The sequence below is a fragment of the Mchenga conophoros genome, linkage group LG14 (assembly GCF_057382185.1).
Source record: "Mchenga conophoros isolate Kocher_MC1m ecotype Shallow Benthic linkage group LG14, M_conophoros_male_GT1.1, whole genome shotgun sequence".
Taxonomy (NCBI): domain Eukaryota; kingdom Metazoa; phylum Chordata; class Actinopteri; order Cichliformes; family Cichlidae; genus Mchenga; species Mchenga conophoros.
Genome location: NC_140539.1, coordinates 27,754,276 through 27,776,515, shown reverse-complemented (window position 1 = coordinate 27,776,515; position 22,240 = coordinate 27,754,276). Strand labels below are relative to the sequence as shown.

Below are 22,240 nucleotides of genomic sequence, written 5' to 3'. Positions count from 1 at the left end.
TCTACTGCCTGGTAACTAGTTAGGATACCATACAAATTATTCAAGTCCTTCCTTTTCAGCAGCTTGAACGAATGCCTCGTCTAACCTGCACAAACATCAGCTCGGCTTAATTTACATAGAGTGCTGCATCCACAGCCACAATAATGTCACTGCTGCAAATAATCCACTGGAGACTGGAATATGTAACAACATCACCTGTGAAATAAAAATAATGGGGAAAAAAAACATTTGACTTAAAGTTGAGTAGAAGATGAAAAGGACAGATGTTATAGAAAGTGTGACAAATCAGTTGCTGTTTGAACCTATGCTATACATTTCATAGTTGTGAATAATAAATGAAGATAGTACTGTGAGATGCCAAGTTTCAGAGCAAAGTGAATATGCAAAAACACCACACAGGTCCCGCACAAAATCCAACTCTGTTTTTCCTCAGTAAACCCTTTCCTAATGAATTTATGTTCTCTAGACCTGTTAATCAGGATGCAGCCGTTAGTGATGCATCCACAGCTTTAACATGTTTTTGGGAGTTGTCTGTGTTTTTGTCTTTGCACCCACTTGCTGTGTGTTTTCAGTTCACGTTCATCTTGTAATGTTTCACTCACATTCAAGTAACTATATTTTGTTCTAAAGGTCAAAAACATGGAGTAACTTTCAGATACTCTGCTGTTGTCCAGTCGCTCTGAATGTGATTTGAACAAAAAAAACAAACAAACTGATGTTTAGTTTATTAGCTGGTTTCCTGGTGGAACCTTGTTTGTACAGTTACACCGTTTATGAATTTGTGCTAATTAATTAAGGCGATTTTGCCACCTTTCACCGATTAAAGCTGCTATACTTACCACCCCTGTCCCTCTCATATCCTGTATGCCACATTAAAGGATTTACCAGACAAATCCAAAATGTATTTGGGTCTTATCATCTAACTCTGAGGCAGAAAACTGCCGATATGTAAACATGTTATTTAAAATGGGCTTTTTGTATTTTATTTTGGGCTATATCATTCATCATATCATAGTATCATTGTAATGAATATCTGATGCTCCCAGGCCTCGGGTAAACTGTGGTATTTACCACTATTAGGCAAATACTCAATGTTAAATAATGTTTATTCATTTCTTTAAATAAAAACACCCTCACATTTGCTTTATTGACTTACACAAAAAATGCCATAGTTTAAACAGCAGGAATAAGATACAAAGCAATTAACCCTGTCTATTCAGCAATCTTTGTGAAATGCAGGTGACGTCGTCTGTTTGACCAGCGGATTAGGTGAACTTTTATTTTCCTAAGGTGTATGCAGATGGCTTTGCATTTGTTTGCTTCCAAGCATGCCAGAGGGAATTTGAACAAAAGCACAAAGGTCAGTGTGACAGACCTCATCCTCTTTCAGGTTATTTGTCTTCCTTGTTCTGGCTCAGCCGCAGGACAATTCATTCCTCAAAGTCTGGGTGGGGATATTAATCATTGAACAACAAGCATGCATTTGAACCGAGTCTTTGATCTTCCTTGGTTGTGTCTGTCGGATCTAAGAGTACATTCACAGGATAACTTTTATTCTTTTTTTTAATTCAAGAAAAAAGGTCATTCGAAACCTGGCGCTCCTGTAATCATCCTGCTCATGTGTCCTAAAATAAAAAAAACAACAACAACAACAAAAAGGAAAAAAAACCCTGACCTGATTAAGCTGCTCATATCCCATCCTCACTCTCTGCCCAACACTTACACCCTGTGTCTAGCGTATGAACTACAGCATCTTCTTCACCGGTCACACAAAACCACAGAAAAAACAGGACCTCTTTTGATTTTTTTATTATATCAAAATACAAAAATTTGAGAGGAAAATTTCATATGGGACTAAACGTTTGAAATGATATGGTGACATGAACACAACACTGCTTTCATATTCTCACAGACATGCCATAGATAGAGCATAGAGCATGTGCTAAGCCCATGCCTACGTCATGACGAGCCACCGGAAGTGAGCCTGTGCGTTTTCCCTATAAAGGCTTGAGATGGCAACGACTGCCGCTGTACATCCAAGGCCAGTTGGTAACGGCCCAGGGTGGTTTTTACATCATAGTTCATTCAGGTTTCAGTTTTACTCAATAAAGAAACAAGATCCATGGCAGTTGAACATGAAGAGTGAGTAAGACATGATCTGAGACGAATTCACTGGAGAGCAGTGGCAAATGAGAAAAAAATGTAATACAAATATTATACATAAGGCTTTGGTACAGCACCATACAGTATGAGTTAATTGCTCACAAAAAGTTAAGTGAAGCATAAATACCTGATGCGGTGACAGAAAAGAAAGACAAGTCTAAAAAACTGACCAAAAACAAAACAGAAACATCAGGTCATTGTTGTTGTTTTTTTTTAAAAAGAGAAAAAGTAAAAACAAAAACAAAAAAAACAGACAAATGTTTTTGCTTTGAATTATTTACATATGAACATTATGGAGACAGATTATGCACATAAAAAAACAAAATAAAAACATATAATACAGCATGTAAACATGTGATGTACAGCACAGAGTTCAGTGGATGGAAGTGAAATGAAATGTAGTAAATTTTCTTCCTTTAATTAAGCACTACTTGGTTTGCTTGAGTATGAGCATTAGCTAAAACAGTCAACGATGTAGTGCTTATTGTAGCCTACGATAATAATACATTCTAGTTCTCAGTGCTGGTACACAAAAACAGAGAATATAGAAAATACTACATATTTCTATTTTCCGTCCAATAACAACCAGCTCGGATGTCCATGAATGATTGCTAAATAGGCGTTTTTGTATTGTCTCTACATGCAAGATTAATACAATTTAAAAAAACGAAAGGAAAAAAAACAAATCTCTTCTAAGTATCATCCTACCAGCACCTAGTGATGCACTAAAAGCTGTAAGCAGAAAAATTGAGAGAAAACAAACGAATCAAAAAACAAACAGAAATGAGCTAACAGTACATCCAAAGCAGCCCTCTTAAACACTGTACATGTTTCTGTTGAAGATGCAAGGAAAACAAAAGAGAGGGAAAAAAAGCCCGGAAGACAACATCCATTCTTAAAAACCCACGAGGAAGAGGATGTATGAGCTTTCCCGATTCCTTTCTACGAGGGGGATAATTACAAATGTGGACTGGTGACTACCCATGGCTATACTGTACAGTACTAGTAGCAATTCTACCTTGAAAAAAGGTGGCGGTGTGACATGAGACGGTAGCGCCCCTGCAGTCGTGTGCTTGAAAAACAGTGCTGTTAACCAAAGACCTACAGGAAGTGTGTAGAAAAGATCCCCTCGTGATCTGATGCTCTTAGATTCCTTCTCATGTGTCCTGTGGCGTGTACTAATCTAAATTAGGTTATGTTTCTCCTTTTAGGCTGGGTTAATAGTCTCAATATCAGCACAAACATCGTTTAGAGAGGGTACCTTGGAAGCACAGACAGACATTGCAAACACGCTATAGAAAACAAGTCGTCTTGAGTTCATCTGAATGTCACAAGTCTCTATTATTTGAGGTTACACTACTAGTTTCCAGTATTGTCTATCACTGTCTTCACACCATGATACCGTTAACGAAAAGGGCCTAGAGTGTCTAGTTGCTCAAAAACACCAGGGGCCGACGGAGTCGCTTGTGGAAACAGGGAACGGAAAAAAAAATCTTCAGACCTCTATTCTACAGCACCACAAAGTTAAACATAGCACCAAGTCGTAATGTTCAAAGCAACTATGCCCTAACACACGTTTCGTCATCGAACTAATGTAAACACAATTTCCTCCACAGCACGTGTTTTACAGGACTCTAGCATGTCCTCGACTCTTAGAAAAAAACTTTATTTGCTTTGGACACGTGAAGGCGAAGAGATCTGGAGTGAATCTACAGGTGTGCTCGTGAACGGGCGAAATACAGGATTACTTTGTTCCAGAAATATTATAGTAGAGGGCAACACACTTCTGCTCCTAAAGCTTTTTCCAATGGGCATTCACGTACTATACATCAGAGAGAATACTAATCAACTTGTGCAGCCAGCGGGCTATGGCAATAACACACTGTACGGTACTAACATGAACCTTTCTTTTCTTCTCAGATAAAATAACGTCTGCTAAAGTATGACAAATTAGGCACCTTAAAATGTTTTAAAAACATTATCCACTTAAAGCCGTACTGTAAGCAAATACTTTTATATATAATCTAATTTCTTTTTCCGTGGGATCCTTTTCATACATCCTCATACAAGAACGTGTTCCTGTAAAACATGGTTTGCGTCATCTTTACAAATACAATACACACCATGTACAGTACATAACAAATATAGATTTTTTTTTCCTCGTATCTTACACGAAACCAATTTCTGGCGCTCGCCTTCAGGCAAGCGCCGCTTTCTCGCTCGTCAAAAGATTTCGGCGAGCAGACGTGGAGTCGAGTCATTCGCGCGGATTTTTTTTTTTTAGCTGGAAACCTTTGAGTCGTTATTAGGAGAAGAACTGTTTGATATGTCTCGGTGACAATACGATGATAACTGCTTTTCCTCTTCTGCAGATCAAAGCGGGGACTTGGCTCAGAAACCGCGTGGGACTGCATACAGGAATTTGGACTTGATGCGCCAACTGGTCACCTCACCAATCTCAGCTACACTAGAAGCAATAATGACGGGTCATTCAATGTTCTGTGACATTGGGACATTCATTTCCTGTACAGCAAAACATACATTCAGTATCGGTTAGTGTCGAAAAATCAACAAACACACAGAGAAGTAGCTAGCAAGTAATCTACAGTTGGTAAAGATAAACAGTCAAGGTGGCCGTCGTTTGAATATTTCCCATTGCTTGTTAACAGCTTTAGAAACAATCACATTCTCCTCTAAGAGCTGCTGCTAAACATTAACATCCTCGCTGTACTGCTTGGTTATTTTTGCATCAAATCTTTTGCATGTACAGTGCAAAAATGTGTCGATTTATTTGCCTTTTCCCCCTCCTAATCTGACTGTGCGCATTTTTTTTAAAATTGTTTTTCATAGGTTTTAATCTGGTTCTATCCTATTATTTGGATATACACAGTTGAAGCACAAGCCCATGTTAAAAGAAAACAAAACAAGTGTTCATGCATCTTCCGTAGCGATTTCTCTCGTGAGTCCTTGGCAGAAAAAGTAAAACCACACACACACACACACACACGCTATCGGACTCCCTCACTCCTACAGTGAGAGAAGCGTGAGAAGGCGAAGAAAAAGGCAGTTTATGTTCGAAAAAATGAGCAAACACAACAGATAAATACAAGGCAAAAACAAAAAGGCACCTCGAGCTGTGCCGCGTTCCACAAATGATTTCCTTAATAATGAAATACATACAGTACAGTTCACAATTTGTCACCCCCGTCCCTCTGACCCTTCAAGTCCAACCTCCGCTGAGCATCTGAGTCCCAAGTTAGTTTGAGCGATCTCGTGAAGGTTATGATCTTTGTCTTAACGCAGCGCCGCAGTGCTGTAAACACACTTGAACCATCGCGCAGTAAAATGAAGACGCCTTCCTCTAATTGTTGGCATCGGGTCACAAATCAAAACAAACACAATATGCTAGCTTTTACTGGTAATAAAAAGCTTCTAAAGTAGATAAAGTTAGGCCATATTATCCGTTTGAGAGAATGAGAGTGGCGTGTGATATAAACCTTTTTATCCATATGTAAAAAGGTCAAGTACGTACAGTATACCACAAGAATTACAGCAAATCTGCGTTTACTCTGAGGTATATTTGTGGTAAGAACCCTGTGTTTAAATACTGAATCTATTTGTATTGTAGGAAAGGTAGACTCATGTCCCTGTCCGAGGACGCACCAGGCTTAACAGTACGCTGTATCACTGAAAAACCTAAAGATATGGACCCCTCAATGACCAGTGAGTGAAAAATCTTGAACGTGTTGTGACATACTCAACCAACACATTTTTTTATTACTGTAGGAGGAAGCTTAATTCCCTTGTTTTACTATTTATATACATTATATATTTTCAGAGCATTTTCAGGTGAAATTCCTCAAAGACAAGTTGCAGTGACAACCCGGAAAAGCCATTGTTCTTGTCTTCCAACCCCGGAGTATTCAGCTCAATGGTTCCCACTCCCCGAAACGCAGATTAACTTTTTAAGGATTATAAGAAAGGTATTCGTTTGATATTTAGGTAGAGCAGGACGTGCTGAGGTGGGATTTCTCAGGGGTGGTCAGTTTAGTCGAGTCCAATGGCTTGTTGGGCACACGGGTCAGCGTAGAGTCCCATAATTTGGGCCCTCTGAGTCTGCACTGGCCAGAATGCCTGTCTGGTCCTCCTCGAACTGCCTGCGGCGCAGGAAGGAGGTCAAATAGAGATAGGGGTTCTTCTTGTTTTGCTTTTTCCTCTTTCTCGGGAGGTTAAGATCCTCTCCCTCTTGGGGTGTCTGAGATTGCTGCTGGGTCTGAGAGAGAGACGCACCTGAAAGAGAGGCAAAGGACTCATACACAGGACGGCCGTTTGATCGGTAATCTTTTGTAGCTGCTCTCCGATCGTCAGACAAACCTGTTCTCCTTCCGGAGGTTGTGTTGTTATTGTTGTTGGCAGCCACTCCCTTGGCTTTAGTAATACAGTGTTGTAGCAGTGCTGGTAAGCTCTCAGACCCGGCAGTATCGCTAGACGCACCTAGAGGTTCCCTGAGAAGATGAAAGACACAGCACACATTGTTCTGGATTAATCCAACAGTCGTGTTCGGTCACGTCTCAGAGAGAACAGACAAAATGGCACTTTCATTTCTATTTCCAGAAGGTGCTATCATATGATTTGATGAGCTCTTGAACTTCTACTGAGAGCCCTTTCACTAAGATGATGAATTTCCACTTTCTATCTGCGGTGATGGATGAGAAAAGTTAGATACAAAGAAAGAAAGAGAACGAAAAAGAGAAAGAAAGAATAGTTGACTTAAGGTGGCAGTGGAGTTGGTGAATTATTGGCTATACATTTGTTTTTCTTAAACAATCATTATGTTAAAGACCCACTCTGGGATTTATAATTAAAGTGTATTTGTTCTCAAATTCAATTCATTCAATCAGTTCATTTTCTTCTGATTTTGGTGGAATAACACTCTTTAAAATCTGGGATTTCATCGAGTCTTAGAGACAAAACTATAAAAGAAACGTGCTAAGTTTACAGCAAGCTTTCGCTTTAACATTTGGGTCTTTAAATAGTGACTGCTTCAGAAATGCGAGCAATATTGGCCTCTTTGCTGTATAAAACTCATAAAATGAAAATAATTTCTGGAACTTGACAGTTCCTGTACCAATGAAGTCGTCTAAAAAAATTGTACAAAATTCTCTATTAGCGCTATTTTTACTAGACCGTAGGTTCAGGGGTCGGCAACCTCTGACCGTCACCTGCGTCAGCACACAATCTCGTTTTCAAGTAGTGGCCCGTGAGACGGACAATGGTTCAGAAAATACAAACTACCAATCAAAATTTGGGGTCACTTTTTCAAACGTGTTCAGCTGTGGGCTGAAGAAATGTGTGCCTTAAATATAATGTGTAAGTGGCGGTTGCCCTGTTGCTAAACGTTACTAATAAAAGGGCTTCTTGTTATCTTGTTTTGGTGAATCAGCAAAAGACTTGCTGACATGGTAATGTGACTTTACAAGCACCATACAGTTCATGCTGAGAGGTCTTTAGGCTGCCATACAATCCTCCCCTGTCCCTCAGATATCTTCAAGTGCATGACACAGAAATGCTGATTTAGTAAGTGCAAATTGGGCTTAAATTGAAAGAAATTAATGGGTAAAATTACAGAAAAAGGTCTGGTAGCTCATTTCCCTGGAATTATAAAATGTAATGTAATAAAGTTTTTTTCTGTTAATTCACAGAAATTTCTATCCTGTAGCAAGAGTACTGACAGGGACTAGAAAGAGACAGGATATTTCTCCCATACTGGCTTCACTTCATTGGCTCCCTGTTAAACCCAGAATCAAATTTAAAATAATTTTCATCACATACAACGTCTTGAATAATCAGGCCCAATCTTATCTTAAAGACCTTATGGTACCATTTCACCCGAATGCAGCACTGTGTTCTCCCACTGCTGGATTATTTGTGAGTATTTAAACACAGAATGGGGAGCAGAGCTTTCCGCTTCAAGGCCCTCTTCTGTGGAACCAGCTCGACTTAAAACATTTCTTTTTGATAAAACTTATAGTTACGGTTCGATCACACGACCCCAAATCCTTCTTTAGTTATGCTGCAATAGGTCTAGGTTGCTGAGGGCTTCCCATGATGCACTGACTGTTACTTCTCACTCACCCTTTTTTTCACTCACTATATGTTTATACACCACTCTGCATTAGTTATTATTAATCTATTTTTAATATTATTCCACATCATGTCTTTGTCCTGTCTTCCTCCCCCCACCCCGTCAGATGGCCGTCTTTCCCTGAGCCTGCCTCTACTGGATGCTTCTTCCTGTTGAAAGGGAGTTTTCCCTGATGTTGCAATTTGGGGCTATATAAATAAAAGTGAATTGAGTTTTCTCTGTTATTTAAATGTTTATTTATTCCTTAGTTGCTTTAGTACAGTATGAATGGACATGGGAAGATCTTTGTCAATAGGAAAAGCCAGTTAGAAGTTCAAAATCTATACACTCCTTTACATTCTCAAGAGGGCCAAATTGGAGTCTTTAACGGGCCGATTCTGGCCCCCAGTCCTTATGCTTGACACCCCTGTTTTCAACTCAAAGTCAGAGAAGATGATTACATAAAAGAGGCTTTAATTAATTCCTTTAACACTTGCCTCTGTCCACACTAACTGTTGCTTACTTAATTACTGGGAAAATTTCTGTATTTTACTTATTAGTCAGCTGCATCGCAGCTATGGCTATAATTTTGCAACCCAAACTGTGCATATAATATTATAAAATTGTAGATGAGGTCAAACTTATCATCATAAAAAAAGGTTGCCAACCCCTGCAGTCCATTTATGTACTCTGCATTTCTCTGATTGCTCTGCATCCTAACATGAAAGTTCTGCACATTTCAAAAAACCAGAAACCAGAAAACACACAGGAAGGTGTTCCTGAAACCTTGAGAACTATTTTCATTTCATGAGTGATGCATGCGAAGTTGAATGAAAATAATTAATTAATCAGCACAAAGTAATCACATCACGTTAAGGTATCCTCACTTCCAGTGGTCTGCTTAGAAGCAGTTTTACCTCGTACTGGAATACGCTTGTTGTACTTTTGTTGTCCATCTCTCTCATAGAAAGATGCAATAAAGTTAAATAAAAAAAAGTCCAATAACCTCACAAAAAGTTAAGCTTGTGTTCACGAGGCTCACTGTTGGCTCTTTGCCTTTCAAAGAACTGAATGCAAACAGCGTCGAACCTGACTTAATGCTTTCATTAAGTCAGGTTGTCGCGCCAAACATGTATTGTTTCAAAAGGCATGGGAACACAAAGCTTTAGAGATGCTGTCCATCATTTGTCACTGTGGAGAGAAAGATTGAGAGCCATTAGCAGAGAGGGGGAGACAAATCGGAGAATTGCAACAGTCCTGGACAGTTAGAGAACATTTCCATTATCATCACATAAACTGTGTGCCGAGGCAACAGTGTTAAAATATTGCTCATTTCCATAGACATAAACACTATACAGCACACTTTCAGAAACATGAACACTGCGTACAGAGGCTTCACCATGCTGACGGGAGGAGATGGCAGGTAGAGGAAATGGCCGTTAAAGAACAAGTCACATGACAGGAAGAGGAAATGGCCATTAAAAACAGTCACATGACAGAAAAAACGAAAGCACTCAGGACAACAAATGTGACAAAGAATTTAGTTTGAGAATTGTTGTTATTTGTTTGGTTGTAGAGAGAAGTTTAGAGAATGCATGCATGGCATTTTGCACATGGAACAAAACTTTAAAGGGGAATACTCCAGTCTATCATTCATGTGCGTCCTCTATTGATTCAAGGCTTTTTCTTTTTTTTTTTAGTGCAGGGAAACATGTCTGCGTTCAAACAATGAAAAGGACAAAATCAAATGCTTCTCCACAATCCAAAACCACTCCTCCTGCTTGCTCACAAGCCTAATTACTGTAGCCTACACCACAGCAGGCTTACTCTGCCTTGAAACTGTATTGACAAATGTGTCCTGCAGTCATTATTACCATTAGTTGCACTTCACTTGAATCCAGCACAGAGGCACAACCCAAAGCGATTCCCCTTTAAAGGAGAGAGTGATTAGAGCCCTCCCCCTGCTGACCCCTCCCCTCTCAGACATGGGTCCGACCCTTACCTATTGCGGCGTAGGGGACCGGGTCACAACAACGCTGCCCAGATAGCTGAGATCAATCAAAAACAAATCAGGTAAGACCCTTACCCTCTAAAAAGCAGCAGCCCTATAAGCTACTTTCCCTTAAAGGCCAGTGATAGTGCAGGAGCGAGTCTCTGCTGCATGGCTTTAGCTACCATGTGATTGTAGCTTCTAGGGTAGTGAGGTGGGTGTGAGGGGCCACAGGAGTGTGTGCAGTAAAGAAACTCTACGGGGTGTAGATGTGTTTAAATGTGGGTGTAAAGCATAACATTTCCTCCTTTATGTAGTAAATGTGCTCAGCCACTGATCTACCAATACTACGAGAAAAAAAATCTATTGTTCTATTTAAGCGGGTTAGTCGGTTTTTATCCTTACGGATGCCACTTTCTAATAATGCAGCCATTATATGTTATATGCCTTATAACTTGACACTAATTATTTTTGAATATATTAATTTAATGGTTAATAAATCACTCTGCAATACATCGGATTAAAGTGAACTATTTTGCCAAGTCATCTTCCTCAAAACACTTCGTTTGCCTCTTTAGCGCTCCAATTTTGGACCTTCTAGAAAAGTGGGAGTCCCAGGATATATTTAACATCTTACTTTTTATGATCAAGTGACAGACACAGAGCCTTCTATTTATGACTTTACTATTATAAATACAACTCATCCAACTGTATAACTATAGACCAGATGGTTTGTTATCCATCCTTATAAAGTATTGATAAGTTGAGATTATGGCTTCATTATTTGTTTATAAATTGTTTACTAATTCTTTTTAAAACAATCTTATTAGTTTATGAGCAAGAAGCGAAAGTTAATGAATAACATAACACAATGAGTATGTGTCAACTACTAAATGTGTACAAACTACCAACTGCTTTGTTTTACACTTTCTTTCCATCGCTAAGCTACAATATAGACTTTTACAATTTCAATCTTCTTCAACAAAGAAGAAAAGTGTTCTGCTACAAGCGGCTATAAGCTACTAGCTCTAATATTGGTTGAGTTATGAATAAGTAAGCAATTTATTATCCATGAATAAATAGTCTGGAAGGTGACAGAATAATGGTATAAATAATAAATGTAATTGTTCATTAAATGTACAGTAAATTGTTGAGGTTAAACCTATAAACACTAGTTTCATAAACCGACCCGATTTAATATAATTTATACTCGGTTTTTAAAATACTTTAACTCAAAGATTTTAGATTCAACATGGGAAACAGAAAAAATGGCTTTTAAAGTTGATTTAAGTTTGAATTATGATCAATATTTCATCGATTCTATTGATTACGAGCCATCAGTACTATATACAAAAATACATGATCTTAAAATCACACTGAGCTTTCACATGCTATTCAATGTTAATGTTTAGATCATTTTTAATGAACTGAGACAATGTGTGCTAAATGCAATTACATGCCTTCTGCATATTAAAGTACAATATGCATCTTAATTACTTCTTAATGGAAACATCAAAGTGATACTGAGGATATTTAGCGAGCAGACGAAAAGTCTCCTCCTTAAAAAATGTGTGACTATTCTCTACTGCAATGGATCACCTACCCTGAGGCTGATATCTGGAGCTGGGAGGGCTCTGAGGGTAGCATCTCCTCCTCTGTCCTTCTCTGGGATGGCCTCTGCCCGAAAACATCCCTGCCCTCCGGAGGGGGAGAGGGGGATTGGGAGGGGTAACTGGCTGCAGTGGAGGCATAGGACATGTGGGCGTGGTAACTGGGGCTGGGTTGCTTGGCGCCCTGGCTCTGAGTAGGAGAGGCGGTCAGGGAGGACCTCCGAGAGAAACTGACAGTAGCCGAGGGCTGCAGGGTGATCTCAGGCATCTCCAGAGACCGAGAGGTGCGGAGGATGCTGGGGCGCGGAGGAGGCCTTACAAGAATATCTGGGGAACCCGGCTGGGTGCTAAGTGGGCTCTGGGAGAGTGGAGAGAGGCGGGAGGGTTGGAGTACTAGTGGGGGTAGGCTGGGGTCTGCCCGGCGCCCCGCCCTCGGGCTGAGCCAGGACTGAGGGCTACTACTGGGGGCTGTGCTTGGGCTCCCTGCACGGACTGCCGGGTCAGGGTAAGGCAACACTGGTACACCCACACCGTGGGCCGTGTGTCTGAGCTGGCCGAGACTCTGGGCCTGTTGCATAGCTAAACGCCTAACCGGAGGCCCTGGGGGCCTGTCTCTGCCTGGGGGAGCCACAGGAACCTCCAGCTGCAGGAGTCCGGGGCTTATTGGATCCTTTAGGTGTGGGAGGTGCAGGCGACTGGGAGGGAGAGAGTGAGGAGGATATGGGGGTGGGTCAGGGAGGTCCTGGGGGTGATGTAACGGATGGTGAGGTGGATATATGAACCGTGGACCTTCTAGACCCAGGAAGGGTAACTCATGAGGCTGCCAGCTTTCAGGTGAGCGAGAAGGAGGGCTGTGTGTGTGAGACAGAGAATGGCCAGAGGCAGTGTACTGATGGTGCTCCATCTCTCCACTCTCCTCGGGGATGGAGGGGTAACCAAAGGGCCCCTCGGCGGTGCCTGGGGGTGAGGATAGAGCGGAGCTACGTGGGCTGATGTCAGGCATGTAGAATGGTGGTGGAATCCCTGATTCAGCGCGGCTGCCTAGATACCCATAGAATGGGCCTTGGGGAAAGCCCCTGTAGCGGGAGGCCGGGGCCTGCCCTGAGGCGTGAAGTGCACTGCCCTCTGCAAAGCTCATACCTTCCATGGGCCTGTGTAGGCGGGGGCTGTAGGTGGGGGGCTGCGTTGACTCCAGGCTCGAGGACGTTGGGGAGAGCTGGGGCCGCAGCGTGGGCATGATGGGCGGCAGAGGCCCTGGGTCAAAATCATTCTCCTCATCGGACTGCCGGAACTCAGGGTACATGTCAGACTCCTCTGCGAAGGGGAAGCCCTGGATGCGGCGGGGAGGTGGGCTGGTCTCCATGACGAAGCGGCCATCGGGGCCACGGCTTATCAGCTCAATAGGCGTGGTGACCTCTGCCTCATGTTTGGACACACTGTATTTCTTGCTGGCTATGGCACGCTTGGTTTTCTTGTAGAAGGAGAGCTCTTTTTCTTTTTCTCTCTGAGGACTCGGGAGCTTCCTGACATACAGGCCCGGACCGTGGGAACCCTCCGACGAAAGAGAACGGGGCCGAGATGGAGGGGAGCTCTCTGGACTTATCTTCCCCGATGATAACCTGATAAAAACAATAAAAATGCAGACACAGAACGCCGGCTTAATTTAACACATAACAGATGAAGCGGATAGTGGTAGGAGTATTTTAAAACAAATCCCCAAAAATCTCTGATACTTGAAATAAACTGATATGATTGCGGTTTGTAAACAGATGACACAGTAGAAAGCCAAAGCGCTCGATCAAGGCAGCCATAATGAACTTCATTACGGTATAATGGCCAGTTTATGGCGGCAGCAGACTCCTGATAGGGGCTGCAGCTAATGAACCAAAGAGTGACGGGATGAGAGAAAAGCCAACAACGCAACCATGACAACCGTATCACAGATCTACTGAGTCTACATCTTCTTTAGCAGACGTGAGACCAATTTCCATATGCTGCACCAAATGGTGATGTGTGGAAAGCAGATGACATCTAACCAGGCCTCATTTGCCCACACCAGGAGCAGCATACTCGACACTTACTGTACTGGGTCACTGAATGCATCGGGTAGACATCAATTAGAATGTGAGTGCATATACACAGTACTGTACTGTACATGCAGCTGAGCTAGTGCAATTTAATCCCTGTATGGTGCATGGAAGTCTGTGCATGCAAATAGTAGGCACCCCTACAACTACAAATAATCACTGTGAGCTAATCATTTCTATGCAATGCATTAACCATGCAGCCAAGCCAGTGCAGTGCAGCACACTCTGTATTTTGGTGCAGGCAGGCACTCACAGGGGGCTGGCCGGCGGGGGCAAGAAACTGCTCCTGGCAGGCTCGTCCCAGCAGGGCTCTACCCCTGGCAAGGGGGTGAGAGGAGGCCTGCGATGGGAAACAAACGACACGGGCCTGGTTCATCTTTAACTATGCTACTTGCTGGAAGGACTAAGTGTAAACTCCCTGAGCAGCCTGGACCATTTCATGAAAAAATAGAAAGAAGTAATCTGATACTGATGTTTTAGGTTTTAAAGTCACAAGCAAACATACATTTACTCTGCAATGGGATTTACACAGATTAGAGTCAGAAAGGAGCTTCTTTTGAGATTGAAATGCAGTCATACATGTACACAAGATATACAGACAGACAGGTACACACGTGTAGCTGATACTGTACAAAGAAACAGCATCATTAAACACTGAGAATCATGCAGAAAGCAGACAGTGTTAAAGAATACAGATGGATCAAAAATCAATACACATACTGCAGCTTGAGCACTCTGGGTAATGTGCTTAAAATGCAGACTTTGCTGCTTTGAACTCTCCTTAATTTTTCCCGTGATCCGCTAGAGGTTGCTACTGTTCATGTTCTTTTACACCTACCAAGAAGCCCAATCATGTCATCAATGGGGTTTTTTTTTGGTTCATTTTCAAGACTTTCCTCAGATATACCATGTTAGATACTGACTTGTTGTTTAAAAGCACTGGAGAAAACATGCTGAGGGTAAAAATCAATTCTTCCCAGTAGGCTCCAAAAGGTATTTTCAGGTGACAGGTCAGAACTGAGTGTTATTTAATGTTAACGTGTATGACTTGTCACAGCATGCAAGGGTACAGATAGTTATAACAGGTGTAAGAGAGGACGAACAGTAGTGGCGACCTCTAGCAGACAGGAGAGGCTCTGGGGTAGCTTTACTTACGGCGACTCAATGCTTTTCCTGAAGTGTGTCACCGACAAGGGAGGATCTGAGAGGACAAACACATTTAAGTTTAGGATTTTCTCTAATGAACACCACAGGTAAAAGTCAGTCACAGGGATGAATTATGAGACAATGAGCTTCTGGGCGTAGACGATAAAGGACCCCCGCCCAGCAAAACAAAAAGCAAGACAGACTGAAAAAGACCAAAAACAACTGCAAACAATTTACTTCTTAGCTACTCTTTGTTGTCATTTTTTATCTCTTTGTGCTTGCTTTGTGTTTTTCTTTGTGCCTCTGAGCCCATTGATAAACCCATCCATGGTCAAACATGAACTTTTACCTAATCTATGTAAATTTAAGTGAAAGAGGAGACTAACCTGGTTTGCGCTTGAGTTTGCGACGGTGTTGCTTGTTGACAAAGCAAGCTGCTAGAGTGCTGAACAGTACCGCCGCTGCCAGAAAACAGATAGTTGCCACGACTCCTGCCACCACAGGTCGCGCCAAACCCTCATCGGGCAACTCTGGAGCAGGGAAGGGATCTGAGAGCATAAAAGGAGATATGGAGTAACAACTTAAAAATAGATTATTCATAAGGGCCGAGCACAAAGACACTCACCTGTGCTAGAAACTCCCACAACATTGCTGCTCTCGCTGATCAGGTCATCCATAACGGCCATTACTCGAAATTCATACCAGGACTCCTGTCAGAGAGATGCAGAGATGCGCTGCAATGCAGGGTATTGTGCTCAGACTATAAGGCATTGTCTTGCTGCACATGATATATTGAAAGCAGCTTCTTATTTATAACTGTTTGCATACCAAAGAGGAGCTACTTTTCCTTAATTGGATTGACAAAAAAGTACTACTTTTCTACTCCTTAGGATTCAACGTTACACAGCTAAATTTCCATATACTGACCTGAACAAGGTCTCTGGCTATGAGCTCGGTCTCAGTTGAAGGGATTAAGTCATCCAGAACCTCCCACCTCTCCCCAAGGCGAAACTCCATGATATAACGGTCGATGGGCGAGGAGTGGTTGGCTGGAGGGAGCCACGTGAGGAGGACACCGTGCTGCGTGCGATTGGCTGTGAGGCACCGTGGTGGAGTAAGAAGCACCAGTGGTTCTGGGGTACCCAGAGGAGAGCCTGTGAACCAACCATGCATTATGAAAATGTATTCAATGGGGGAAAAAAATCAAACAAACAAAAAAAGTTACAGGGTGTTGCTCGTGCGATCGCTTTTTTTTTTTTAAAGAGTTAGATAGGGTCCAGATAAAAACTCTGGATGGGCTCCATTCAGGGACCTCCATCAATGGAGCATCAGAGTACACTTTGGATGTAACGATTACCAAGAAATCAGAAATAGCAACACAAAGAGCATTGACTTTTCTTACATTTCTTAGGTTAATCAAAGCTGATTGGTTAACTCAAAATATTTCATTATAGGTCGTGGAGAAATGTATTAAACAGCAGAAGCCTACTGGTTTCCATCTGAGAGTGTGAATTAGGTCAGAACTTTGCAGACCTCATTTAACATTTGCTAAATGAAGGAAAACAGTTGGCAATGTGAGGCCGAATCAGGGCTCACGAGGCAAAAAGTACCCCCACCATCTGGGCCGGATTATCCAATGGGCATTTACCCAGGGGTATGTGCACATAATGTGAAAATAAATTAGAAGTATTTAGCTGAAGTGTATTTTATTTATGTTAGTTCTTTTTTAACTTGTAGTTCTAAATTGGAAGATTATTGTGATATTGAAATATAAAAATAAAATTACGTTCTATTATTTTTTCATCGCTCAAAATAAGCGTCACACTCGCTGAAGCCGGTGTACCCGCCGAAACGCCGTGCATTTATCGAGACTTTCAACCCCAGGTAGGCCAATTATGGCTCTTTGGATCCACATTATGTCAGCAGCTATTCTCCTCCGTGAACTATGTTAAAAACAAACACCGCTCACGCCTCACAGATGACAGCTTACAGTCCTGCGTAAAGATGAAAGTGACTTTGTAAAGCCCCGATTTGCACAGAAGCAGAAGTCCCATTGTAAACATACTACGGCAGACCCGACGATGTTTCCATGAACACGCTCTTTAGCATCTCTTTATTGACCACTTTTCACACACGGTTGCTGTACGCATACATCCGGCTGTAGCTTTGCAGCTCACAGCCCGACACACACCAACACAACAGCAGAGAGAGCACAGATGTTAAGGCGCCTCCCCTGCAGCGGCGCTGCAGACCACGCCCTGCCACACACATTAACCAGGTAAAATACATATTTAGGCAGAATTTTGCAAATATCTATTTTTCATTTTTCAGCAGCATAGTGCTTTTTTTCCAAATATTTTTTAAAAGTCAGGTCAAGGCTCCAAAAGCCCAAAGGCGATATAACAGTTTTTGTTTGCTACATGGATCCTTTTAGTTCAGCTGGGTGTCTCTCCTTTTGTTATATTTCTTTAAGAGTTCAAAAGCATAAAGGTAAAAAACATATATACATACAATATATCATTTTAGATTTCAAAAAGCATTTGTGGCTCCCAGTGTTTTCTTTTGCTTGGAAACCAAATCCCAATGGCTCTTTGGGTGTTAAGGTTGCAGACCGCTGGCTTAAACGAATAAATAGAAACAATTCCCTTAGAGTAATACTGTAGTCTTGTTATAATTTAACACTTTACTGCTTAGAAACTGATCACTTAATAAGGTAATATTGAAAAACACAACAAAACAAAGCAAAAACACTATATTTCAAGTCAAGATCCTCTTCAAACTAGCCCCATGTAGCTGAATTCACAAGCAGGCTGCTCCTTAGGCAAACATTTATTACACAAGATCAAAAATGCCTCTGGCTGACATCTATCAAAGGCTTTACCACCTGCGGCTTTTCTTCCATTTCCTGTCTGGCCATTCAAAGTGTCTGAAGGATCTCATGTTTAACATTATTAATTAACATCCATATTAGCTGTTTCCAGACTGTAATGACTATTACAGTCTGGAAATCTTCCTAAAAAACTTTGTGACACCAATTTGTTAACAGTTTAAATGTAAACAACACAAGTGTGTCTCTATCTTTCTTGTAACTTCCATTATTTCTGAATTAGATGATACGGATAAACTTACGGGTTCAATATACATTTCATTTCTACAATAAAACATACAAAGAGTCTCACTAAGTAACTATTGCATTTTGTACTGCAGAGTGTTTCTAATATAACATTAAAAGTAACTAAAATGCAGATTAGTGGGCAGTCATCATGTCCAACAACCTCTACCAACAAGGTAGCCTGCATTACATAATAAAGTAAGCTTAAGAACTGTAAAGTAGGGCTTAAATAAACCTACACAGCCACTGTGGCTGCATTTCTTCATTTAATTTGTTGCTCTGAGCTTTTGAAGGTGATGGAGATGAGCACATACAAACATACAAAATCACATTGGACTGTATCTCATCTGGAAATCTGAATACAGCATTCACATTTAAACAATAAAACTAAGCATAGGACAGGATGAGTTTAACCATCACTAGAGGGCAGTATATTCCACACTGTGTCTGGTTATAGTCTAAAATTAGAAATAGTGTCTCAGTGCAACTCAGCGGGTTGATTCTGAAGTCAAAAAGCAGCAAACATGGCTGGAACATCCTTTGATTAGCAGTACCCACCTGCAGTGGTGACTGTCACAACTTCACTGAATGGGCCCGTGCCCAGTTTGTTTTGAGCCAACACACTGAACTGGTACTCTGTCCCAGCCTCCAGCCCTGGCACCACCAACCAGGTCTGAGCACCAGAAACTGGCATCGAATGCCAGTCATGAGGACCGAAGTCTATTTTCTTTGACCTACGGACAGAGAAATAAAGCAGACAAAGAGAAACTTATGAAGGAGAAAATCTATAATGATTAATTAACTATAAACAGTCACATGACAAGCTGCATCTAATTTAAAGGCGACGCACCAAACAGAGTAACTTTTATAACGTTTTAGAGACTCGGATCAATCTAACATGCTTACGATTTATGAAACCTCCAGGCTCGACTCTTTGAAACACTGTAACGCGTAGGAGAAAAACTTTGGGAGAGGCAGCCTTTAATTTCAAGCTCTGAGCTGTTAGAACAGCCTGCCAGAGAAGTGGAGAGCAGCTGAAACAGTTCACATCATCAGCCCCATGAGGTGTAAGCAACTTTTCCTATTCCATAAATATATATGCCTGGTCTAGTTCAGTCAAAAAATGAGAATTTAATCTAATAATGCACAGAACAGTTCCTGATATGCATCGTTTTAAGGAAAACCTAAATATAAACTGGAAACCTGAATTTTTTCCTTTTTATAATAGTGTGAGATACATAATATTTGGATTTCCAGAGTCTTGGAAACTGGGGGAAAATTTTAAAATAAAAATGTAAAGAACATCAGATAAACATAAATTTGCCTTTTTTTTTAGACTCTTTTCCAAAAAAGTCTTAATATTTTTCCTGTTAGACTAAAAAAAACTATAAATGTCCTCTTTGTGCATAAAAAGATAAATATTATGTTAATTAAAGATACATTAATACATACTTTGTGTATTTCTCTATCATGTAAGTCTTGTGTAAGTCACAGCTATTTTATTGTGTTTTATTGTATTCATTGTGTCCACAATACTGCACTCCACTCAGCCATAATGTGTTTTGCTCGACATTAAAAAATGTGCTCAGTATGTAATTACAGTATCGCTTACAGAGGCACAACTGCAGACTGTGACTCACATATTCATGTCTGTGATGTCCTTGTCTTCATGTTTACAGTCAACAAATGTCTTTCCTGATACACCAGGATAAATGATTTGCACACAGGGAAAAATATTCTAAATTTTTGTGATGCCATCTGGTGTTCCTGCAGTGACACTCCATTAAGTTCTCAGTGCACACCATGAATTATGCACATCTATATCTATATACACTAAATACCTCAAGTCAAAAAAATCCCGCTGTGAGCGTCTGACTGAATTTGCGAAGAAGAGCTCCGACTAATCCGGACGTACACGTCTACCTCCAGCTACCATCTGTTTCTGCATCTATGCAGACTGCTGGCATTGATTTAAAGTAAAGTGAGAGTACTCACACTGGACCATACCACACAGAGAATGTCTGTTCGAAGCCGCCATCATAACCTGGTTCCCAGGACACATTAGCAGAGGTTGTTAAGGGCAGTACATGGATATTGCCAGGAGCGTGTGGGCTGGTGCCTGAGTGATTTACAGAGACAGAGACAGAGTGGGAATAAATTCATAATGCACACATACTAATTTACTTATAATATAACATCTTACACCCACACATCACTTAATATCACTTGCAGTGATTAAGCTATAGAAATTCTGTAAATACTAATACTGTTTTGACATTTTATACATATAACTGTCTGTTTCTGAATTACTATGATTTGTGTTTTAGTCGAATAATGTAAATGACGCAAATTATTTATGCTATTTATGCTATTTTCACCCTCCAAATGTTGCTGTGTCATGCATCTGCCAGCTCTATGCAAATCATGTGATGCTGGCTGAGGTGGTGACCAGCGTAAGGTCAGGCAATTCAAGTGCAGCAGTGCTATCTGCAGCTCATCTCATCCCACCAAACAGGCCTAGCAGCTGTGCAGTGTGGCCTGAAGCCAGTTAGTTCTCACTGGGATAAAAGGGAGACCTGTGGGTGGTCGGAGGAGCACAGCTGTCTGCACCACCCTGCCACACCTGCCAGCTTAGTGCTGGTCACATGGAGGCGAGCTGAACGTTGCCAGCTGTGCAACACTGTGATGAATCCTTGGAAAATAGGCCAATGGACCACGGTGTCAGTCTTACTGATCTGCTCGCTTTCACCAGAGGAGAGTTCACAGAATTTATGATTTACCTGTACAGCTCTCACATCTGTTTTTAAAAAATATTAAACATTTCTTTGATAAACTACATTAATATTTTGATTTTTTTAAAAACCTTTTTATTAAACATTTTAGCTAGTTTTGAATTTGATGGCAGCAACACATCTAAAAAAAGAGATGAGCTGAGATGGGGGCAACACATAGCTAGGAAACAGCTTAGACATGTTTTGAAGGTTGCTAATGGTTGGGTATAAAAGAGCATCTTAGAGAGTATAATATCATCAATAAACTCAGAGAATCTGGAGAAATCTCTGTGTGCAAGGCCAAAAATCTATATTGGATGCCCAATCAGACAGCAGTATATTACAAACAGGCATGATTCTGTCATGGAAATCACTGTGTGGGCTCAGAAATCACTCTTTGTGAGCACATTACCATCCATGTATGCAGATAAGAGCTCTATCATTCAGAGAGGAATCCACATGTGACCGTGATGCAGAAATGTCGCTGTCTTCTTTGGGACAAAGCTCATTTAAAATGAACTGAGGCAAAGTGGAAAACTGTTCAGATGACTTAAAATGTGAAATTCTTGTCAGAAAACATGGGAATTGCATCTTTCAGACTAAAGAGGAGATGAACCATCAGCTTGCACACACAGGTTTAAGGACATTTGCTTTTTCCAGTGAAGGTCTTGCATATTTCAGTAAAAGAAAACTAAACCAATTACTACATCTATTAGAACAGCATGACTTCATATATTCATGAGTAAATCATTACATTTTTAATATGATAAAAAAGACCCAGGACTGTTGAGCAGCTAGAATCCGATATCAGACAAGAATGGGACAACATTCCTCCCCAAAAACGTTCAACAGCTGCTCTCCTTAATGCTGGGAAGTTTATGGAGCATTGTTAAATGAAGGGCTGATGCTACACAGCGGAAAACAGCTAAACTGTTTTAAGATATGTCGCTGCCATCAAAGTCAATATACATTTTTTATTCAAATGGTACATTTTCTCAGTTTAAACATTTAAATGTGTTTTTAATGTAATATTGTGAATAAAATATGGCCTTTATCAGATTTACGAATCATTGCATTGTTTTTGTTTACATTTTTTACAGCATTTTTTTTTTTATTGGGGTGATAGCATTAGAAAAGCTGAGCGGCCATCTTTGTCCCAGTGCCTCCTATCTATCTCTGCAGAAAATAATTTTTAACAATCATTATTTCATTTCATAATTTTATTTAAAAATGTAAA

At 40.9% G+C, this 22,240-nt stretch overlaps 1 protein-coding gene across 4 annotated transcripts in view; it reads right to left on the bottom strand.

The window, feature by feature from the left end:
- Positions 1 to 4,211: 4,211 nt before the first annotated feature.
- The window catches only part of igsf9ba (immunoglobulin superfamily, member 9Ba), a 71,806-nt gene continuing 53,777 nt past the window's right edge, over positions 4,212 to 22,240 (bottom strand). For 2 of the 4 annotated variants that reach the window (XM_085243716.1, XM_085243719.1), the window contains 10 exons: positions 20,228 to 20,351; positions 18,791 to 18,966; positions 16,048 to 16,274; positions 15,746 to 15,830; positions 15,507 to 15,668; positions 15,130 to 15,175; positions 14,228 to 14,314; positions 11,881 to 13,506; positions 6,538 to 6,668; positions 4,212 to 6,453 (listed from right to left, as the gene is read on the bottom strand). In XM_085243716.1, the coding sequence (XP_085099842.1) occupies positions 6,245 to 6,453; positions 6,538 to 6,668; positions 11,881 to 13,506; positions 14,228 to 14,314; positions 15,130 to 15,175; positions 15,507 to 15,668; positions 15,746 to 15,830; positions 16,048 to 16,274; positions 18,791 to 18,966; positions 20,228 to 20,351 (2,873 nt within the window). In that variant the 3' untranslated portion in view covers positions 4,212 to 6,244. Of the gene's footprint in view, positions 6,454 to 6,535; positions 6,669 to 10,289; positions 10,336 to 11,880; positions 13,507 to 14,227; positions 14,315 to 15,129; positions 15,176 to 15,506; positions 15,669 to 15,745; positions 15,831 to 16,047; positions 16,275 to 18,790; positions 18,967 to 20,227; positions 20,352 to 22,240 lie in introns of those variants that run through there. The other 2 variants (XM_085243718.1, XM_085243717.1) reach the window with 2 other exon arrangements.